The sequence below is a fragment of the Sphaeramia orbicularis genome, chromosome 1 (assembly GCF_902148855.1).
Source record: "Sphaeramia orbicularis chromosome 1, fSphaOr1.1, whole genome shotgun sequence".
Taxonomy (NCBI): Eukaryota; Metazoa; Chordata; class Actinopteri; order Kurtiformes; family Apogonidae; genus Sphaeramia; species Sphaeramia orbicularis.
Genome location: NC_043957.1, coordinates 48442273 through 48463994, shown reverse-complemented (window position 1 = coordinate 48463994; position 21722 = coordinate 48442273). Strand labels below are relative to the sequence as shown.

The following is a 21722-nucleotide window of genomic DNA, read 5'->3' as shown; positions in this document are numbered from 1 at the left end:
ATTTATGTTCAAAAAAACAAGGGAAAAAATAGAGACTGTGTACTCCATAGGTTTAATTTACTTCATTGAATCCCATGTGATAAATGATGTGACACATTTCTATTTAAATAATGCATAACCCATAACATAAAGTATGTTACCAAGTGTAAATACAGTATGTGCTCTGTGTTTCAAAGACTCTAAAACGTATCAAGACCCTTTATTTAAATCATCTGACACATGAAAAATGAGCATAAATTAAATCCTGACCATTTTTATAACATTACTGAGAACATTAATTTGTTAAATATTATAATGCACAAGAAATGAAACCGAACAAATGTTTTTAGGCACAGGAAACAGGTGATCCATTTTTAAAAACTTTTTCTCCCTCGTATAAACAATAAACCTTTAAAATACTCTATCATTATTTTTATTAACCTTCATTTAACCAGGATACAAGACTCTATAAATGATACCAGATAAATGCATTTATGTGGACATTTTTCACTAGTAAAACAAACATAAGGCACACTAGCTTTTAATACTAGATTTAATGTTAAGTGTAAAATTATCAGACTGTTCTATTAAAATTAGTGTATGTTAAAATACATATTTATTCATATATTTACCCTCATACAGGTCATGGTAAAACCTTTTTTATTGTCCCTTGTGTTTTTTCAAAAGAAAGTCCTTGATGTCCTTGTTTAGGCTGATATTTGGGGTCTATCTGTCAATATAACATAGATATAAATGGTTAATGATTACTTTAAAGAACAGTGATTAGAAATATATAAGTACTAGCAAATAGCTGCTATAAACTTTAGAATCCCCTCATGACAGCCATTTTGGAGTTTGCATTCAAAGATAATCCACCAAAGTGCAGAGGATGTGATTTTAATATTTGCTGTGGTTTTATAATAGTTATTTTCTGCACCATATTCAAGTATCAATATGCAAACAGACAAAAGCATGACAAAAACATGCTACTTCTATTTTAGTAACACTTTATTTGGCATTACAGATAAAAAAAAAAAAAAAAACATACGCTGTAAAAAACATAAGACACAAGAAAAAACATAAATGCATGGGTTTCCCATGAATACTAGATGCACTCCAAATCGAAGTTTGTTTCAAGTTACAATATGTATCATAAAATGATAATAAGCTATTTAATTTGAAGCTTAATTGGTGTAGAGAAGATGAGTAAATATGACAGAATGTGTCACACTTGTACCTAATGTATATTAAAATGATGGAAAAACAAATATTCAACAAACATTCAAACAAATGGCTTTTTGGTATTTGTTGAAATGCAATGTGAGGATACAGTGATAAAAAGCAGCTGAGCATATTTCTCATGCAGCAAAAACGTCTTCGCTGTGTATTGTGTTACAGGCTGTGCACTGTCCGAACACAGTGACGGGTGAGTTGTCATCACATCCTTCATTACTGTTCAATACACATTTCAGTGTTTTGATTACTATGCTCTTAAAGTGATACTGCAAAAATAGCTGAAAAATAACTTTTGTATGTCTCCTGGAAGAATCTCTCTCATAGTTTAGGTGCAAGAGTTTGAGATCCTTTTATAATACTTCTAAACAACTTCATTATGCTATTTGTGCAAAAATGTCTTTTAGAGTTACTTATACAGCTGCAGGGAAATTTCCAAATCTCACTTTATTTCCATAGTGGAATGTTTTTCTGTGGGCCAAGTCTTCACACATGGCTGCTCCCATTTGTGCTGTTGTCGACGCCGTCAGTGGACAGAGAGGAGGACGGACGGGGCCGGGGGCCGACGGGAGTGGCCAACTGTGGGTGGCTGACCTGCGAGACCATGTCATCGGACTCCCAGCGTTCCAGTTCCTCCCTCACCAGCCTCTCCATCTGCTCCCTGTGGGCGTCCGTGTCCCGACCCTGACGCTCATCCTGAACCACAGAAGCACAAAGGCTGAACTACATGTTCATACTCAGTCACATTAAGAGAACAAATCCTCAAATCGCCTGATTTTAGAAATACAAAGAACCCAACTGAAGACAAAGGAGCCTTTTCTGTGGCAGGTCCATGGCTCTGGAACGCTCTGCCCACACAAATCACATGTGCAGTCAATTGAGCACTTTAAATCTCTTTTAAAGACGCACCTATTTGTGCTGGCTTTTAATAAAGTGTATGACTTTTATTTGTTTTATCTTCTGGTTGTGTTTTTAGATGATATTTATCCTATTACCGTGTATCCATTTGTTTGTTTTTGTTTATCAGTTTTAGCAGGTCTTGTATTTATTCTTATTTTACTAGTTTCAGTATATCTTGCATTTGAATCTGCAGATTTGTAAAGCACTTTGGGCACTTAGCATTGTTTTAAATGTGCTATATAAATAAACTTGACCTTGACCTTAACAATCAGGTCACACAAGAAAAACAGACTCTGCTGCACCCCTACCAGTGACCTATTACGAAAAACTGAACTTGGTAACAACTACAGATGAAAATCTCCAAAAGTCTGAGTGAGCCAACATACACACCTGTTAATCAAAGACTAACACAGAGGATGTCAAAGCCTTATATTATCCTTAAAATCTTTAAGTAAAACAAATGAGACAATATTTAATGACTTGGTATTTTGAGATAAATCTTCAGAGTACGTCTATGGCAGCCTGGGCCTTTTGGAGCCACATAAGACACTTAAGCATTGGTTTCCCTTAGGTGACATGGTCCTTGACCCTTTGTTCCCCCTAAGTAAAAGTCACATCTCCTATAGTTTTCATGAAGTTGCATGTTAGAGAGATCAAAACTGTTTCTTATACCAGGGTGCAAAGCTGGGTATGTTAACATCAGAGTCAGAGCAGCTGACTTGTTTTGGAAACAGCCTCAGGAGATAAACTGCTGCAGATACATTTACCTCAGCGTCACTTTCCAGTCTTGGTTTGCTGCTTTTATGAATTCTAAATTGTAGAAAACCATTTTACTTATTATAATCACTGCTTTTTGTGTTTTCTAGATCCTCTTTGATAACTTGTAGAGATTACCACCCTGGCCCCGAAGGGGAGGCAAGGGGTGTTGTTTTTGGTTCGGTTTGTTTGTTTGTTAACACTTTAGCAGCAAAACTATTGGTTGAATTCATACCGAATTGGGTTTATAGATTGCCAGTGACCCAGAATAGATGTAATTACATTTTGGGAAAAGTAGGTCAAAGTTCAAATTTTTTATGAATTTTTCAAAAAAAAATTTTCCCATTTACTTATAATGGGTGAAATTTGTCTATGCTGTCCATGTCTATGCTGACATCAGCACATGCATAGACCAAGGTTTTTATTGTTAACGAAAACTAACGCAATGACAAAAACTAGAATTGAAAAAACATTTTCGTTAACTGAAATAAATAAAAACTAGAATTAAAAGAAAAAATGATAACTAACTGAAACTGTATTGTGTGTTTACAAAACTAACTAAAATGTATAAAAATTATGGATAAAATTCCCTTCATTTTCATTTTTGTCAGCGTCGGATTGATATGAAATTGATTTCGCTCTAGCAATTTTAGCTAGCGGCCCCATAGGGTACTTCACGGTCCGTCACTTCTCGTCACTTTCCGTTTAGAGTCGTCTTCTCGTCCCCACTCTACCTGGAAACATGGAGACTAAAGTTGGGAGAAAGCAGCAGAGTCCTGTATGGGATTTATTTGAATACGACGATGAAGAAGCTAAAAGATACGACTAAATTAAAATTAATACTAAAACTAAACTAAAACTAAGCATTTAGAAAAAAATGAAAACTAATAAAAACTAGCAAACCTGCTCTAAAAACAAATTAAAACTAATTGAATTAGAGAAAAAAAGTCAAAACTAAATAAAACTAAATTATAATGAAAAATCCAAAGCTATTAGAACCTTGGCATAGACGTGATGACATCAGCTGGATGGATGCCAAAATAAGCTACAATACATGCGAGGGGTGGGGTTTGTTGTACCTGGCACCACTTGTTTTGTGTTTTTGTTTTAAGTTTAGTGGATGTGGGTGAAGTTGCTTTTTTATACAACAGTATCTACCAAAACATGTCCATTTGAAGTGATGTTTTATCGTCCAGTTCATCTCAGCCAGTGCGTCTCACCTCCATAACTCCATCCAGCAGTCTGCCTAGCACATCTCTCCTTTTGAGTTTAGCCCTCTCCATGGTTTCCAGCTTCACAATCACAGCGTCTATCTTGGACACTATGCTGCCAATAGAGTGCTCCATCCTGTCCACGCGTCTCACCAGCCTGAAGAACACATTGTAAATTGTTACGACACCGCATATGAAACTGCACCGCTGTAAATAAGTACGAACAACAGAAACCTGGACAACTGTCACTCAAAGTAGAGAACGCCCTATGTGTTCTTTTAGCATCTCTTGCTTCATTCACTGACTGGTTTTTATTTCACAGAATGATGAGAATAAAGAGCTTCATACACTTGAAACTCCTCATAGGAAACACCCCCTGAGCTGCTGCCACGGCGACGCGAGCTGTGGCCGCTGTCCTCGTCGTCGTCCTCCTCCGAGTCGTCCTGTGTGCGAGGGAAGCTTCGCCCACTGCTGGGTCTAGTCAGTGAATTGCGTTCCAGTTCCAAGTCCTCCTAGCATACGAGCAGAAACACACTGAGCACTACCACACATATGCACACTGGGTCATTCTGTTACGCATCTGATTCACTTTGTACTTATAAAACGCTATGAGGGTCACAGTGGGTTAAAAAAAAAAAAAAAAAAAAAGGATAGGTTGGAATGGGAATATTTTGTTGAACAAAAGTTTATAGTTGTCAATTTATGACAAAAAAGCTCAAGTTTTTACTGAGGTTATAAACTGATACAAATGAGACTTTTATTATATCAGAGAAATTCAATACATGCTGATGCTACTTTATTAAATCAAATCTATATCATAATACTGGCAGGTCTCAGAGCATCTGTGTGTGTGTGTGTGTGTATCTGCACAGTTTCGAGAAATTGAGACATTTTTAACTGGCCAATGTGGTACCTACAGTTGAGGAATAGTCCCATCTTCACATTAAATATCTCTGCAAGTTGATAGGACCAATATTTTGGGAGATATTAGTCATTTTGGAATACAATAGCCTTACAATCACGTTGCTATACCCATGGCGGTTGATGGAAAGCACAGTACCTCACTGCATGATGGGACATGAAGTTAAAAACAGGAACGACGCATTTACTAACTTCAGTCCCTAGATATCGGTATTAAAATGACCCGAGGTTCCCTATGGGTCAATGCGCTAGTAATTCAATAAAAATGCATAATATGATGTGGTTAAGGTTTTGTTTATCATGATGTAGTAGGTGGATTTTCACTAACGGCCCAAAGATGTTCTTATATTAAAAGTATAAGAACTAACACACTTCTGTTTTCAATTACACTACTGTGTTTGCACGTGAACAACAAATTCTTTTACAATATTGGCACAGATATAGTATACAGTGAACCCTCACAGTTCGCGGTCTCAGCAATCGCGGTCTCAGTACATCGTGGAGGTTTCAAAAATATTCCCACTCGTACTCCTGCTCGCTCATCTCCTCCTCCTGCAGCCCGTACGCCTCCGCCAGCCTCTCCTACTCTCTCGGAAGGGGAGTTGGTCGATGATCCGTCTCCTCTGCCCATATTAATAGCTGACGAGGAGGCGTCCTCAGGAGAGCAGTAAAGCTCTCCCTCAGCACCTGTGCAGGTATCACATTCCATACTTCACACCTGCACAGGCAATCCATCATCTTCATTACCATCGATCATCAAGAATCATCGTCATCATCAAGATCTTCGTCAGCCACGCACAGAGGAGAGATCGTCAAAGTGAGTGTACATTCCGTAGATTTTGCGTACGCACGTACATGTACATGTACATATACTGTGTGGTACTCCACATCGCAGTTTTTCACCATTCGCGGGGGGTCACAGCCCCCATTAACCGCGAAGTGTGAGGGTTCACTGTATATGAGATAAGCCTCGCTATATCATACAAATAAACAATATTTTTAGCCTCTCTGCAACAAAATTAATACATTTATATGAAAAAAAAGTTGAATTAAGCACAGAATGTAAAGAAGTTGCCAAAGGAGGAACAGTACACTGTTATGAGAGATTTTATTACACTGTGCTGCATTATCACTACACATCAGAACAAGAAGGTCAAGTTTTTCCTCACAAATCGATGACTACTAAAATAAAGGAATAATTTTTTTCTGATAAATGTACAACTTTAATGTTATATTTTTTCCTCAAAACATTTCCCCTCTTCTCCTACAATGGGCCTAATATGACAGAGTATTTAAATGCATGAATTTTTGTTTTAAAATTGAAACAGTGTGCTGACACCATCACTCACTCTTTCTTTCTCCAGGTCATCTCTCATCTGCTGGTGTTCGTGCTCTGTCAACTCCTGATCACCGTCATGGTCATACTTAGCAAATATGGCCTGAATCTCTGCATCTGTGTGGCCCTTCCTGCACAAACGAAAATTAAAATAACTCAGGAAAAGAAGTACGATTTTGGTCTTTACAAAGCCAACCTTTTTTTTTTTTTTTTTTTTTTTTTTTTTTTTTTATCATTGACGTCAAAAGGTTATAGCTATAGCTTAACTGACCCTTTGAGATCCTGTCGGAGTTCGTCAAAGTTCAGTTTGCCCCCAGCCTGACGCAGACTGTCGGAGATGTCATCTACTGCTGTCTTTTTCAGTCTCAGCTTCATCAGGGCTTTGTTACAACCCTGAGGGAGGTGCAGCAGAAGAGGACAAACTGTCAAACTGTGATCAATCTGGCAAGCTATCTCATCTGCAAACACGTGACCAATCGTTGACATACAGGGTGTCCACAAAGTCTCTTTACAATTTGAAACATTTATTACAAAAGCAACTGATGACATATGTTAATCAGATTTGTTCAATGAATTCCGTGGTTATCAAAGTTTTTAACCCATAAGGACCCATTGCTGCTTTTGTGGCAGTTCCCAAATGAATTTTTCTCTGTTTTTAACCTTTCCTAAGTGATTTATCACCATTTACTCTAGTATTATTTTCTGTATTCTGCATTTTTCAGTGAAAATCCAGTATTTTCCTATATTTAATTCACTGATCATGTAGATGTTCATTAAAGGTCAGGTTAAAGTTTAGTGTTATTATATCTAAAACAGAGAAAACGGAAGAAAAAGACACATTTTTCAGCAAAATATATCATTAACTGAACAAAAAATAAGTGTCTCCATCCACTGTCATTGATCCATCTCCATGGGTTTTACTGGTGAATCAATGTTGTAGAAGATAACGGTGTTTCCACGCTAACTATGGAGCCTCTGAATGTCCAAATGGGTCATATCTCATGACCATGAAAAGATAACAAACTGCATTTTACACCAATTATTTGCATGGATTCACAGGATAGGTGGTTCAGAAGGTATTAAACATTTTAGACCAGTAGATGATTTTGGTCGTTGGTGGCTGGTTGGGTCTTTTTGGGTTAATCATATTTTGGGATCATGCACAATCAAATCATTGGTCCATTTTTCTTCAAGGAGAGATCAATTACTGCACATGTTGACTTTGACCTTTGGACTGAATATGTGTCACTACAACTGGATGACCTTCAACCAACCATCATTTTCCAGGTAGATGGTGCACCACCACACTGGGGACTGCATGTTGGTGGGTTCCTAAATCAAACAATTCCAGACCGGTGGATTGGAAGGGATGGCCCAGTCCCTTGGACACCTCATTCCCCAGATATATTCACCTCCCCTGGATTTCTGTCTGTGAGGTTATGTTAAAGAAATTGTGTAAAGATATCCTGAAACAAAAGATCGCTGATGCCATGCCATTGATGAGGCTATAATACAGCCAATCCAGTATCGTTTCAATGTGTTTCATGCCACTAATAGTGCCCATATAGAGGTGTGTTAAATGAGGAAAAAAAAACTTCAATATCTTTTCATTTTGTCATAATTTCCACAGATTTTTCTATTCATTTGGTTTTGTAATACATTTGTTAAAATGTAAAGCGACTTTATGGATACCCTGTATGTGGGCAGAGCCGACAGTGTGGGAAGTGTGACTTCTGCAGGTTCCAAGAAGACTTATTTACACTTATAGAAATGTAATTTAAGACTGGCTTTGTGTCCATGCTGGTGAAAAAAAAAACTATGAATGCTATAAAGAAAATCTGAAATTCCAGTATAGCTTAATTCATATGTAAAATAAAATTCAGCTCAACATGAGTACATATAAATGTGTCATTGCACCATGTAACCCTTTTCTCCCACTGTGAATACAGAACAATACTGAGTGATGGCAGATGTTTGATGATGCTTTCCACAGTAGGTTTATGTTTTTCCTACTTCCACTTGATTTTTATACCCACAGTTCTTAATTTGACTGGTTTTTGCATAAAGTGTAGGTCTTTAAATTAGTTATTTTCGACAGGCTTGAACCAGTCACTAAATGTGCTGTTCTTGAGACAGTATAGAACTTGCAGTCATACATTTTATATTAAATTAATGGAAAAAGGTTAAAAAATTAACCACTTCTTAAACTAGGTGCTGTTTTGATGAGTGAAGAAATAATTTATGGTTGAGCTCTGATAAATTCTGAACAGGGTGAAGAGCGTGGATATTACTTTCATTTTGTAATTTTGTACAATGTGATGATTAATAGATTTTTTTAGCAAAACACATTCAAAAGAAAGAATACAGTTATTGCACCTTTGTAAAAGTAATGATAACTTCATAATCCACTGAATTTTGAAGAACTATCAAAATCATGTGAGATATTTTTAGACATTTTGAAATGTAAAAGAGCAGCCCAAACTATTTCAACATTGTCGAGGTGAAGTTTTGTGATGTTTCCAATGTTCATTACCTTCTTTATGAGGTCCGTCATCTCCATCTCAGACCTGTGCTGGGACATGTCAGCCTTCACCTCAGAGTATGTGTCATTGATGATGGCCAAGAACATGTTCTGTTCACAAAGAAATGACAAAAGAAGTGCTTTTTAAGTGAGGATCATACAGTCAGTGGATATAAAGTATAAACAATACCAACCAATGTGTGCACTTCTCAAAACTCACCATTAGAATGAAGAAAATGAAGAAGACAAAGGTTGTGAAGTAGATGGGTCCCAGGACCGGGTTGGCCTCTTCTATCTCTGAAAACTCAAAGTCTCCCAAGATGATACGGAACTGAGTAAAACTACATGAGAGGAGACAAACGACAAGAAACATAGTTATTTTTGAGAAAACCCAAGAGAGGCACTTGTAAATTTGTGAGTTGCACTCTGACTGCTCTTACATGCTGGCTTGGAATGTGCTGAAATCGTTAACTTGGGTTCCAAACACCAAGTAGGCGAGCTGAGCATAAGCCAGGAAGATGATGAAGAACATGATGGCAAAACCCACGAGGTCTTTGGCGCAGCGAGACATAGTGCTTGACAGCTGACTCATGGTCTTGTTGAAGTTGATGAACTTAAAAAGCTGAGAAATGATTTATAATTAGCACCGATATACAAAAGTTGAGTTCTTATATTCCTGCTATGGTAGTTTTAACATAATTATGCACCAAAGAAAAAGTGACTGATACCTTGACCCAAGACAAAAAGACAATGACTGCAGCCACAGTGTTAAACTGGACCTGCAGGTTAGCCAAAGACTCAAAGCTGGGGTGTGCTGTGTGGTTCTCCAACAGGTCTTTGAGGCGGTTTCCAACCATGGCTGTCCTGGTGATGTTCATGATAATAGCAACAGCACTCAACTAAAAAAAAGAGCATAAACACCACTCAGTGGATGACAGTACATTCTTTATAAGCCTTTCAGTCAGATCAATACGCACCACAACAATGAGGACATCGAGGCAGTTCCACAGACTCTTGAAGTAATGCAAACGGTGAATGCGGATCTCCAGCACCTCCTCCACCACGTAGTAGAGGATGAACAGGCAGAACGCCACCTCACACACTCCCACAAAGTAGTCCCAGCTGGACATGTATCGAATCAGGCGGACGGTCTGGAACTGCCAGGAGGTCACTACTCCGCCGGTAGCAGGAAACTCTACCAACAACCTGAGGAAAGCATCAAAATCATTCTTAGCCTTTGGACCTTTAGCATTCAATGCTCTGAAAAATGCACTTAATCACATAATTCACCATACTGTGAATTCAATAAACTGTGTCCTCATTTACTTACTGGCTTGTTTCATTTTGTGTTGTATATATTATGCACTCTGTTGCCCACAGAGTTTATACACATCAGTTATCACCTTTGACCTGGTGCAATGATTACATACTGAGTCCCAGTTACACTTTATCTATCAAGAATAAATCACGTTGTCACAATCATTTTATGAGAAGAGGGACAAATATTTTATTCTAACTTTATGGTCAACAGTGTACAACCCCTTATATGTGTGACGACATACATGTAAGACAATGTACAGCCCTGAAAAGTTAGACTAGCTCTTTATTGACTGATAGAATCAGAATCAAATCACTGTATTGTCATTCAGGCAAATTACATCAGAGATGTCAGCAATAAAAACACATACAGTTGAAAAAAAAAACAAAAACACCTGAGATAAAATAAGTTATAAAATAACGGTGAGGCAGTGCAGTGAATGAAATAAATAAATAAAAAATGGGAGAATACATAGGCAGTTATGTAGAAAATTAAGTCTATCAAACTTAATAATAAAAAACAAAACTCTCACATTTTAACTCAATTTTAATTTCTCAAATTCAAAGATCTATGAGTGGAAATAATAAAGAAGTTAGTATTAGCAGCAAGTTTTACGTAAATTGTTATTTAATGTTTGAGATAATTCTTTAAATACATAAAGGTGAATTCTCAAGCAAGTTCTTGATAAACAGAATGTCAATGGAAGATATAAACTTTAAAAAAAAAAAAAGAATTGAGGTCACTTGAGGTGGTTTGAGCCTGTTTCAAAAACACTGCATTTAATGAGAAATGGAAACGCGTCTTTCTGAAGTTCTGATGTCAAAAACAGTCCTCCATCTCATCGATGAAAATAATATCATAGACATTGTAGACAGAAAACACCAACTGATGTTTACTTCTTCTACTCTGTTTATTAGACCTACATGTAACAGAGCCTATGCTGCCACCTCCTGAAGAAACACAGGACTCACATTTTCTTTTTCATCTTCTCTGTGACTTTTCACACACCTGCTTCAAATTTGCTAGTGTAGTTATTATTATAATCTAAATGTTCATTGACATCAAAGTCTGAAACCAACATCTGTGATAATGACGGTTTGCTGCAGACCTTCATTATGTCACTCATGGATGTGTTGTGATTGATGACTCTTACCTGGCGATGCAGAAGAGATTGATGTTTCCATTGTAGACAGAGAAGTCGAGGAAAACCGCTCTGGTGCCTCTGTCCAGCCACAGGTGGTCTTTGAGAAACTGCAGCTGGACCGCCGACTCCTCTTTTGTGCGAGACAAGTCCTGGTAGTATCCTCCTCCTCCGTATGTTGATACCTGACCCCAATGACTGCTACCACTCATCTCACTTTCTGATGTGTAGACCCATCTGATAGACACAAAGAAAACAACGATTTAGACACAAGACATTTTTTTTACCCTTGTCCATGAATATACTACACTGAAAATGACACTATACACAACTTTATCTTTCCTTTCATTTAATTTGTTCTTCTCCACTACAGTATAGATATTGTCCTTTTTACTCCCTACATTTGTCTGACACCTTTAGTTCCTTTTCAGATTACACATTTGCATCTATCTCCTGTCTATTGAAAACCACAATGCTGCTCAATAGGTCCATGACTTTTAAATTCTCTTCCATCATCACATAATAGTCTTTAAAATATACTGGATTCACTAGAAAATGCATTGTCACAAAGCTGAAAACCGGCTTGTATTTCTGACCTTATGAAAACTTCCCTTTTAGAGATACTTGGTACTAGCAGGACAGTGTCACTACAAACATATGATGATGCTGGAGAAAATGATGCATGGGTATAGATTAAACTACTCAACAGTGGATACATTTGTTCAAATGAGTTTAGCTTTAAACATCTACAGCAGTTAAATGTAACATACACGTTAATGCTGCAGTAAACCGTGGACTCACTCCGTCACTGCCTCCAACTGATCACTGTGTGGATGCAAAATAACTTTCTCCAACTAAACTCAGACAAGACTGAAGTCATTGTCTTTGGCCCAAAAGAACCAAGAGAAAGTGTCATCAGTCACCTTGAATCCATTACTTTAAAAGCTAAAAATCAGGTTAAAAATCTAGGGATAATAATGGACTCAGATCTAAACTTTAACAGCCACATTAAATCAATATTTTGCCAGAAACCAGACTTAGAGAGACTTATCCATGCATTTATCTCTAGCAGGTTAGACTACTGTAAAGGCCTTCTCACTGGACTCTAAACAAACTGTAAAACAGCTGCAGTCCATCCAGAACGCTGCTGCTCAGGTCCTGACAAGAACCAGGAAGTACGACCATATTAGTCCTGTGCTCAGGTCTCTGCACTAGCTTCCTGTCACTCAGAGAATAGACTTTGAAACAGCTCTGCTTGTGTATAAGTCTGTCCATGGTCTAGCACCAAAGTACATCTCTAGCATGTTGGTCCCATATGAACCATCTCGGACCCTGAAAACCTCAGGGACTGGTTTTCTGCAGGTGCCCAGAGTCAGGACTAAACAGGGTGAAGCTGTGTTTCAGTTCTATGGAGCTAAACTCTAGAACAGTCTTCCTGATGATGTGAGACAGGCCTCTACTCTGACAATGTTTAAGTCCAGGCTGAAACAGCTCTGTTCAACTGCATCGAACAACTGAAAGGGTTCTATCTGCACTCTACTCTTTGACTTTATTTTAATTCATTATTATTATGTTTTAATTGTGTGTTTTTTAACTTGTCTCTTTTCCATTTTTGTAAAGTACTGTGAATTGCCCCATGTGTGAATTGTGCTACACATTTGCCTTGCCTAAAATGGATCTAAAAATACAACACATATGGATAAAATACTAACAGGGACTATTTTACTGAACAATACTGTGTTATCAGCACTTTTACTCATTTGAAGGATCTGTACCATGTCTTTTCTTTCTGCTGTTGAAGGGACTTACGCGGTTCCATTCTTGGGGCCAAATGGGGCAGTGTCTTCATTACTAGGAGTGTACATGTTGTAGCAGTCCTGAACCTCAACTCTAAGATCTTCGTGGACCGAGCAGGACTCATTGTGGACTTTGACCTGCCGAAGTCGTGGAACGCCAAGGAGAAGGTTCTCATAGTAGATGAGGCTCTGGTTTTCTTGCAGGCTCTTGTTGTTGTACCACACCTCCCAGTACATGCCATTAAGGAAAGGTCCTTCTGTGAACTACAAATTCAGAATTTATAGTTAACTTCAGTGCTTTTTTATCAGTAAAAATGAGGAAACACCAATATCTCTAACAAATAGCTCAGTTTTAAATGTTTTATTTGTAAATTATATAATGATCTCTATAATCTAATTGCTAATACTGTTTGATTATGCAGTGGTTCCTTACTTTAAATACTGCCATCAAATTGTTTTTCATTATTTTTTTCCATAGTTATTTATCCTCAGTTTGGTGAAATAATTTATCTGTGTAGGAAAAAATTAACTGTGAACTGCATTTAACACTTCATAAGCTCAGGCAGTTATTAAATCATTACAAATTTGTTTCAAAATTTACACAAAAGTTTGTATTTTGAATGAAATACTTATATTCAGCCTATGTACATAGAAAATAATATGAGTTATTAATTAAAGTGTACCTGTACTGGTCATGCTTACGACATTAATTGTGCTCTGTGTGTTACTTATAAGCAAGAGAGGCATAAATTCAGTTAAAAAAAAAAAAAAAAAATCACCATAAATGCGCCAAACTGGATCTTTTTATTATGTGAATTATGGATAAAATACTAACAGGGACTATTTTACTGAACAAGACTGTGTTATTGGCACTTTTACTCGTTTGAAGGATCTGAACCATGTCTTTTCTTTCTGCTGTTGAAGGGACTTATGCTGTTCCACTCTTGGGGCCAAATGGGGCAGTGTCTTCATTACTAGGGGTGTACATGTTGTACCAGTCCTGAAGCTATTGGAACAGCTATTGCTGGCCGTAAGTGATGTATCATTGTTGATTCCAGGTGATCAGTGCGAGTAAACAGCGTGTGAGATTGAGTGGAAAGCACATGTTTGCCCTTGTTTGTACAGCCGTAAGTTTTGCACTCCGCCACTGTCTTAGGGACACGACCCAGCACTGGTCGATAATGTGTCATCTTAGACTGGTGTCTGCTGCACGGGGTCAGTGAACAGTCCATCACAGCCCAGGTAATCGGACAATACTATGTTGCTGCATCACTACTGGTGCTGGAACAGTCCATGAAGGAGGAAACATTTTGTTGATAAAGCAGTGACTTAGAACTCGTGCGTACTTGACAACAGGCTATAACACAAGCTACATGACAGAAATGCTAGTATTATACGTGGTCTTTTGAAATAGCTACCTATAAAAATTCACTACAGCTAGGGCTGGGCAATATAAAAAAAAAATAATTTCATGATAATTTTTTCATATCAGACAATATCGATATGTATCGCGATATAAATCCAATCACTATTTTTGTCAAGCTTAGATTTTCTGTTACTCATAAGTTAGTTGTGAAGACATCAGAAGGTTATTTTTTATTTGAATATGATTTATTTTCCATTAGAGGTTGAACATGACAGATGTGCTGAAGAACATTATACAACTGTTTCAGATAAATAAAACAGGTTCATACATTTAAAACTGAACTAAAAGTCTGACCAGCAGGCAAAAGCTTTCAAGTTTTAAAAGAGAACACAAACAAAACAGACCATCTTCACCAAACAATACCGGGGTATATATGTGGGGGTGTGTTGCTTAACTGCCATAACTAGTGTAAACCGAAAATAAAACTTAACATGCTTTGAACGTCTGACTCCTGACTTCTATGCTACACCCTACTTTTCAGTAACGCGGTCGCCCAAGTTCTCGGTCAGATTTTCTCCCGAGGGAACGCTCATTACCTCCCACTGCAGCGCAAACACTGGCTGCTCTTATGCCTGTGCTGTGGGCGTCAACCTAACTTGCTGTGGCTCTAGCATGACTGGTTCAGTGCTGCGCTACTTAATTATGATTGGCTGTTCTTTTGTCTGTCAAAACACAGACAAATGAAATCTATCAAAATTGTATTGAGCATGTCTCATATTTCTATCGAGGAAAAGTTATATCGCGATATACTGTATACGTTATCGTTTTATCACCCAGCCCTAACTACAGATACTACTACTACTTTAATTGCATAACTGCTTTTCCTGACACTCCATTTCACCCCAAAATGAAGATCAATGTATTTTACCTTCCAGAAATCCTCCATGGTTGACAGGCTCCTAAAAGTGAGAGGGTCTCCTACAGACAGCGGTGTGTCCAGGAAAAGCTGAGACATGACTTTGGTGTAGTAGTACATATTGGAGCTCACCATCCCATAGGTCACTGCAGAGGAATTCACAAATAACAACAGCGAAGTCAGGAGCATGAAAGTAATGTTTTAATAAGCACCAGTTAAAGCCCTTTGGAAATGTGCTGACAAACAGGGACACTTCTTTACACAAAGTGAATGCCTTACATAAGTATACATCTTAGAGTATTTTCAGTGCATTCAACAGAAACTGGCTCTGGAAATTACTTTTAATAGTCAAGCGCTGCCTGGCAAAACATGCCCTAATTGAGTGTGCCAGGAAATGATTTCCTGATCCACCCTAAACCACATTTTGGCATTTTTCTTTGCAGCAAAAAGAGAGTAGAAAATCTTTTACCAAAGTGTTCTCTTTCACACACACTTTCATCAACTCAAACTGTCATCCCAATATGTCTTTCCATAGCTTAGATTTTCAGCCTCTGAAACCAGTGAGCATGAACTTTAACTGAAATGAAAATTCTTCAGCTTCAAGAAAGGTGCAAGGATATGCCATTTACTGGCACATCTAGAACAAAAGACATATTCACTGTCACTCTTATTAGTCAAGTCTCAGTATGGCTTTTAAGGTGGTTTCTTTGTGGATATATAAAAAAACAGATTATATATATATTTTCAGTGTGTCTTTGAAACTACTACTATTACTAGGGCTGGACAATGTGCAAAACAAAATCAGTCTGCGATAACTGTGACAGACATTGCAGTTGCCTTGTCATATTTTGGTAGGACTTTTAGCATTTCATTATCACTGAAAAATATAACAACTATGTGATTTATTTCTGGCTGTTTTTAAAGATACAACGGTCCAACCTCTTTTAAAGAAATCTAACCCTATCTCCCAATATCTAAACTTCTTTTTCATCAGTCTCTACCTGAAAGTCTTAGTTTTATGTTGCACACTATCATCTTTGAGAAGTTTCAATCTAGTTATGGAAAGTTAGTAGTAGTAGTAATAGTAGTAGTAGTACATATTGGTACTCACTGCTCTACAAAGGCAGTACTTCTATTTTAGCAGTTTGATATGTTGTGCATCCTAAATCTTTTTTCCTTTTTCTTTTTTTTTTGCCAAATTTGTCTTAATAATACCTTTTCTTTGACTTGCATTATTTTGGGCTTTACAGTTCTGCACTTGCTGTTATGAAATTACCTGAATTTTCCACCTTATGCCAGAAAAACAGAGTTTATTAGCTGGCAAATTTCATTTATACAATGTTGCACATAAATTTGTTATGAAATGATTGTGACAGTGCGATTTATTCAAGACAGATAAAGTATAACTGAGACTCACTTTGCACTCATTGCACCTGGTCAAAGATGACTGGTTACAAATGTGTGTAAATAGTAAAAAACACAGGAATGTGTCTGAAAACAAAATTATTCAAATTTTATGGATAACAGTGCATTATAATGGTATGTTACAGGGTTTTCCCCTGGACTGTGGAAGGCTTAGGTGATGGGCTTTTTTGTTGTTGTTATTGACCATATAAGATGCATACAATGATTTATACCTATCCTATTATAATATTTAGAAAATTATTTTTTAAAAAAACCAAACACCTCAACCTACATAACACCAGCATAACTACTGAGTAAAGTCAGCAAGTAATTCTATCTCTTAGGGCAAATACAGAATCATCCCTCTCCAGAGTGCTAGAAAAAACTCAAGTTTTTCTGTTCTCCCAATTTTTATCTGCTTCACCTGAGTCTTAAAAAGATAGTAAAAACTGTGCACGTTGTGGCATACTTTATGAAAAAACTGCAGCCTCTGCAATTTGGATATTGCACTATATTGAAGTTTCAATAATGCTCTGATGAATAATTCAGACATACAGCATATCATTCTTTATCTGAAGCTGCATTTACAACATCTGTGTTTGTGTTCAATTTACAAAGATTCTTAAATTTCATTACTTACAGATACAAAGAGTGATGAGAAAAGCAACATATGTGAGCATCTCCCTTAGGACGTTCCTGAGGTACCTCTCTCGACTGCTGTCACTGTCCTCCATGAGCTCTGTGCCCCACAGAACTGCAGAAAAACAGATCAGTTTCATCAGCATGTAGGACGTTTAGTTACGTAATAGTTGTTCACCCCTTGTTTCTGTGTGTTTTGTCTGTCTTGTGTGAAGCAGTGACATTTAACTTTTAGAACAGGGGTTTCAAACTCATTTTAGTTCATGGGCAACAAACAGCCTAATTTGATCTCAAGTAAAAGAATAGCATGATAACCTATAAATAATGACAACTCCAAATCTGTCTCTTTGTTTGAGTGCAAAAAAGATTTCATTACACTATGAAATTGTAAACTATCTTTTCAAAAGAAATGTGAATCACCATGAACAACCTGAAATTTCTAAAGAAAAAGAAGGGGAACTTTCACAATGTTGCCTCAGCGTACATTACAACTTACAGATCACAGTGGATCTGCCAAGGCACAAAACACTGAATAACACACATCCAGAACTGAAAAATATAGTATTCAACTTTATGATCAAAACAACTTGTCAAGACTCAGGCTACATTCAGATAGCAGGTCTTGATGCACAATTTGGATTTTTTTGTGTCCTTGTTCAAATTACACATTCAATGCGACTTCTGTCAGTTTTGAGTATGAATTGAATGCGACCCTGAAGTGACCTGCATGCACAAAAGAGGTCCTGACGTAATACGTGACCACGCAGGGATGCACTGTGTTTATGGAAGTAGGCAAATTATGTTTTTCCCAAAAATCTTCCTCCTGGGATGCAGAATTGTGACGTTTGTCGCATTTCAGTGACATAAAGGTTGGATAAATGCGACCTGACTGTTCAGACTGAAGTCGCAGTGCAAAATATCAAATATGTATCGGATTTAGGACCACATATGAAGGTGGCCTGAGTCGGACTTGAAAAAATTTGATTTGTGCTGTTCAAACTGTCTTTAACAGATCGGATACAGGTCACATATGGGCAAAAAAAAATCAGATTTGGGCCACATTTGCCTGCAGTCTGAACATAGCCTTAGCAGATGCTTCTCCATTGACCCTCAAATTGCACGAATATAACTTGTGCATAAAAATGTATCTAATGGAAAAACGACAATTTCACCAAAACTCATTTTTCGATTAAAAGTTGTTGTGCTGGCAAGAGGTGGTTTTTCGGGCGTAGCACAATTGGTATATCATGCAAAACTGCAATGGAAAGACCTTTTTTTGCATCTAGAGTCACATGAACAAAAAATATAAATAGATGCTGATGGACATTACAACAAGCAAAGAAGAGTTTTAAAAGAAACACGGCACAGTATGTGTGGACACACCAGGAAACCAAATCATTTTTTAAATTTAGTACAAGATAGAGTGGTAATATATAATAACTAGAAGCACTCGGAGAGCGCAGACCTCCGCCAAGGCTGATCAGTGGCCCCCCCTGTGGGCCCCCCCCCACGTCAAGGAGGTTATGTTTTTGCCAGGGTTTGTTTGTTTGTCTGTCTGTCTGTTTGTCTGTCCGTTAGTGTGCAACATAACTCAAAAAGTTATGGACAGATTTTGATGAAATTTTCAGGGTTTGTTGGAAATGGGGCCCCCCGTGGGCCCCCCCACCCCTGATCACCACCAAAATTTAATCATTTCTTCCTTATCCCATTTCCAACAAACCCTGAACATTTCATCAAAATCTGTCCATAACTTTTTGAGTTATGTTGCACACTAACGGACAGACAAACAGACAAACAAACACACAAACAAACAAACCAACCCTGGCAAAAACACAACCTCCTTGGGGGAGGTAATAATGAATACATCTGGAAATCAACATATTTGCATTCATCACTATGTTTATGGAATAACTTCTCATGTCATTTCGTAATAAATAAATTTAAAAATCATCACATTTGTGATTTAATGGAAAAACCGGCATTATGCACTTCTGCTATTTTCGACAATTAGTAAATATTGGTAAAGTTTTGCGTAGATGTCCAGTGGAAAAGCGACTAGTGACACCCTTGACTGTTCTTATTTTTTTGTGTCATTTCTGCACTTTGAAAATTCATCCCATGGACCGGATTAGACCCTTTTGAGGGCCGGTTTTTGGCCCGCGGGCCTTATGTTTGACACCCCTGTTTTCCAAAGTGATATAAAGTTTTTACATACTCGTTAATTGTTTCTATAAATTAAACTCATCCAAATATAATAACAAAAGCATTACTTCTGAGGTTGTGGAGTATCTGCTTCATACAGCTGCGGTGTTCGTGTCTGTCTTGCTGCTGGGCATCCACAGTGGGGGTCGGGTACACTCCTCCTCGGGGGATGTGGGTGCTGCTGCCCCCGCCCGTGTAGCTGCCCAGGCCGCTGCTGCAGCTGCTGCTGGAGGCCGTGGACACAGACCTTCTCCCGGGACTCGCCGGAGGCCAGTCCGCTTCCATAATCTCATCCTCGGGCTCAAACCCCGGGTTATCCCGACTCCAGGCCTGTCTGGACGGAGGTGACGGAGTGCCTATGACTCCTCCGAGCCCCAGGTCTTGATGCTGGATGTTCTCCATCTCTATGCCTTCGCTGGAGTCCAGTCTATTCGGCACCCTGCCAGTCTGACTCTGCGGTAGCTGCTGCGGTTTGACTCGGGATGAACTCATGGTCTAATGGGGTTTTATTGAACTACCGTTACCGGCTATCTGCTTCAGTCAGACGGTAATACGTTAAAAACCTCGATAAATGTGACAAGGCTGAAGCATTTCGACCATTTCACCTCCGAGTTAACTTTTACACGCCTTTAACGAAACCCCACAACTTTTACAGTTAGTGAAATCGGTAATTAAACACATAAAACAATGTAATGTTATTAAAACATCAGGACGGAGACATTAAACAGTGTTTTCCTGCTTCTCACAGCCAACGTCAGTAGTTTTCACCCTTACCAGACTTTCTTAGAGAAAAAAAAAAAAAAAAAAACATCAAGCGATTTGGAATTCTGTCCCAAAAAGTGTCTCCGTTTATCTAAAACGTCTTTGAAGTGTTTTTAAAAAATGTCAGCCTAAATGCTATTTACATGCTATCGGCAAATGCAAAGAAAAGCCGTGTTTACGTTGAAGAAGACAGATACTTTCCTTGTAGCAGGACAGCCATCTTGTTCTTGAACTGTTCCCCCAAAAAACTCCCATTCTCATTTGTTCGGGACTCAGATTACATTAGAAGTCATGGCGTCTTGGTAAGGATGGAAAACACTTCTATGGAAAGCATAACTGTGTCCCTAACGATAATTCTGCTTTTGGGTATTTTCTACTTTTGTGAATTTTTAATGTTAAACTTATTTTTTTATTTTTTTATTTTTAATTTTTTACCATTTTTCATTCTGCTGGTTAACTCTATTCTCCTAAACGAGGAGGTCTCCTTGAAAGTTTTTAGGAAATTATGTTCTAATACATATTATAAGGGTTCTGTGTCCATCTACAAGCCCTGAACTTGCTTTACAATTTTAAATGCATAATTTTAAAGAAAGTATTGTACTAAGTAATTACCCAGTGTTAACATTACATAACCTATGTTTTGGTCAGTAGTTGCCATGACAACAGGCCAGTTAGCAGTTACAAGTTTATCCTTTAGCTAACCATTTGTAACCATTTATATAAGCTTTGTATACTATAAGCAAACAGTATATAGCAAATTCATAAGAATAAGAACAGGTCAAGATTCCGGTTTTTTTTTTTTTGTTTTTTTGTTTTTTACTTTTTTGTTTTATTTAATTTTTTATCATAAAAGGAGCAAAAGAACATTGGAGTATAAGTCATTAAGATCGTCCAGCAGATTAATTAGTACTGGATAAATGCCAACTATTTCACATTTAATGAGTCTACAAGTGTGTATTCCAGATAAGAGTATTATCTGTATATACTGTGTGTGTATATATATTGCAGTGGTTCCCAGCCTTTTTTGGCTCATGACCCCATTTTAACATCACAAATTATTTCTGGCAACCCCAGATATTCAAAACAGAGACTTTTTTTTTTTTAACTAAAATTAATTTGTTTTTGGTCATGTAGTTTGCTATACTACGTTGCAAATAAACATTAATTTTAGACGACATTTAGTCTATATAATGTGTATTATGGACGGAGGCCAGGTGTAGATTACTGCACAAAGTGAGAATTTGATTTTCCTTGATCAGGATATGTACAGTCAGTCCAGCTTGGATTTACAAGGCTGACAATTAATACTGAACAAACAAGA

At 37.6% G+C, this 21722-nt stretch overlaps 1 protein-coding gene across 2 annotated transcripts; it reads right to left on the bottom strand.

Moving 5' to 3' along the window:
* Positions 1–972: 972 nt before the first annotated feature.
* pkd2 (polycystic kidney disease 2) lies at positions 973–20628 on the bottom strand. Of its 2 annotated transcripts, none has more exons than XM_030140276.1 (15): positions 19708–20628; positions 17439–17552; positions 15407–15540; positions 13126–13376; positions 11329–11553; positions 9835–10063; positions 9586–9756; positions 9298–9479; positions 9078–9198; positions 8870–8968; positions 6608–6729; positions 6350–6467; positions 4428–4591; positions 4089–4236; positions 973–1908 (listed from the first exon to the last, which is right to left on the bottom strand). In XM_030140276.1, exons 1-15 carry the CDS (start codon positions 20129–20131, stop codon positions 1699–1701), a joined length of 2712 nt encoding a protein of 903 aa, XP_029996136.1. In that variant the 5' UTR covers positions 20132–20628; the 3' UTR covers positions 973–1698. The 2 variants fall into 2 exon arrangements, with proteins under 2 accessions (XP_029996136.1, XP_029996146.1); XM_030140286.1 differs by having other exon boundaries at positions 4428–4588.
* Between the last annotated feature and the right edge of the window lie 1094 nt (positions 20629–21722).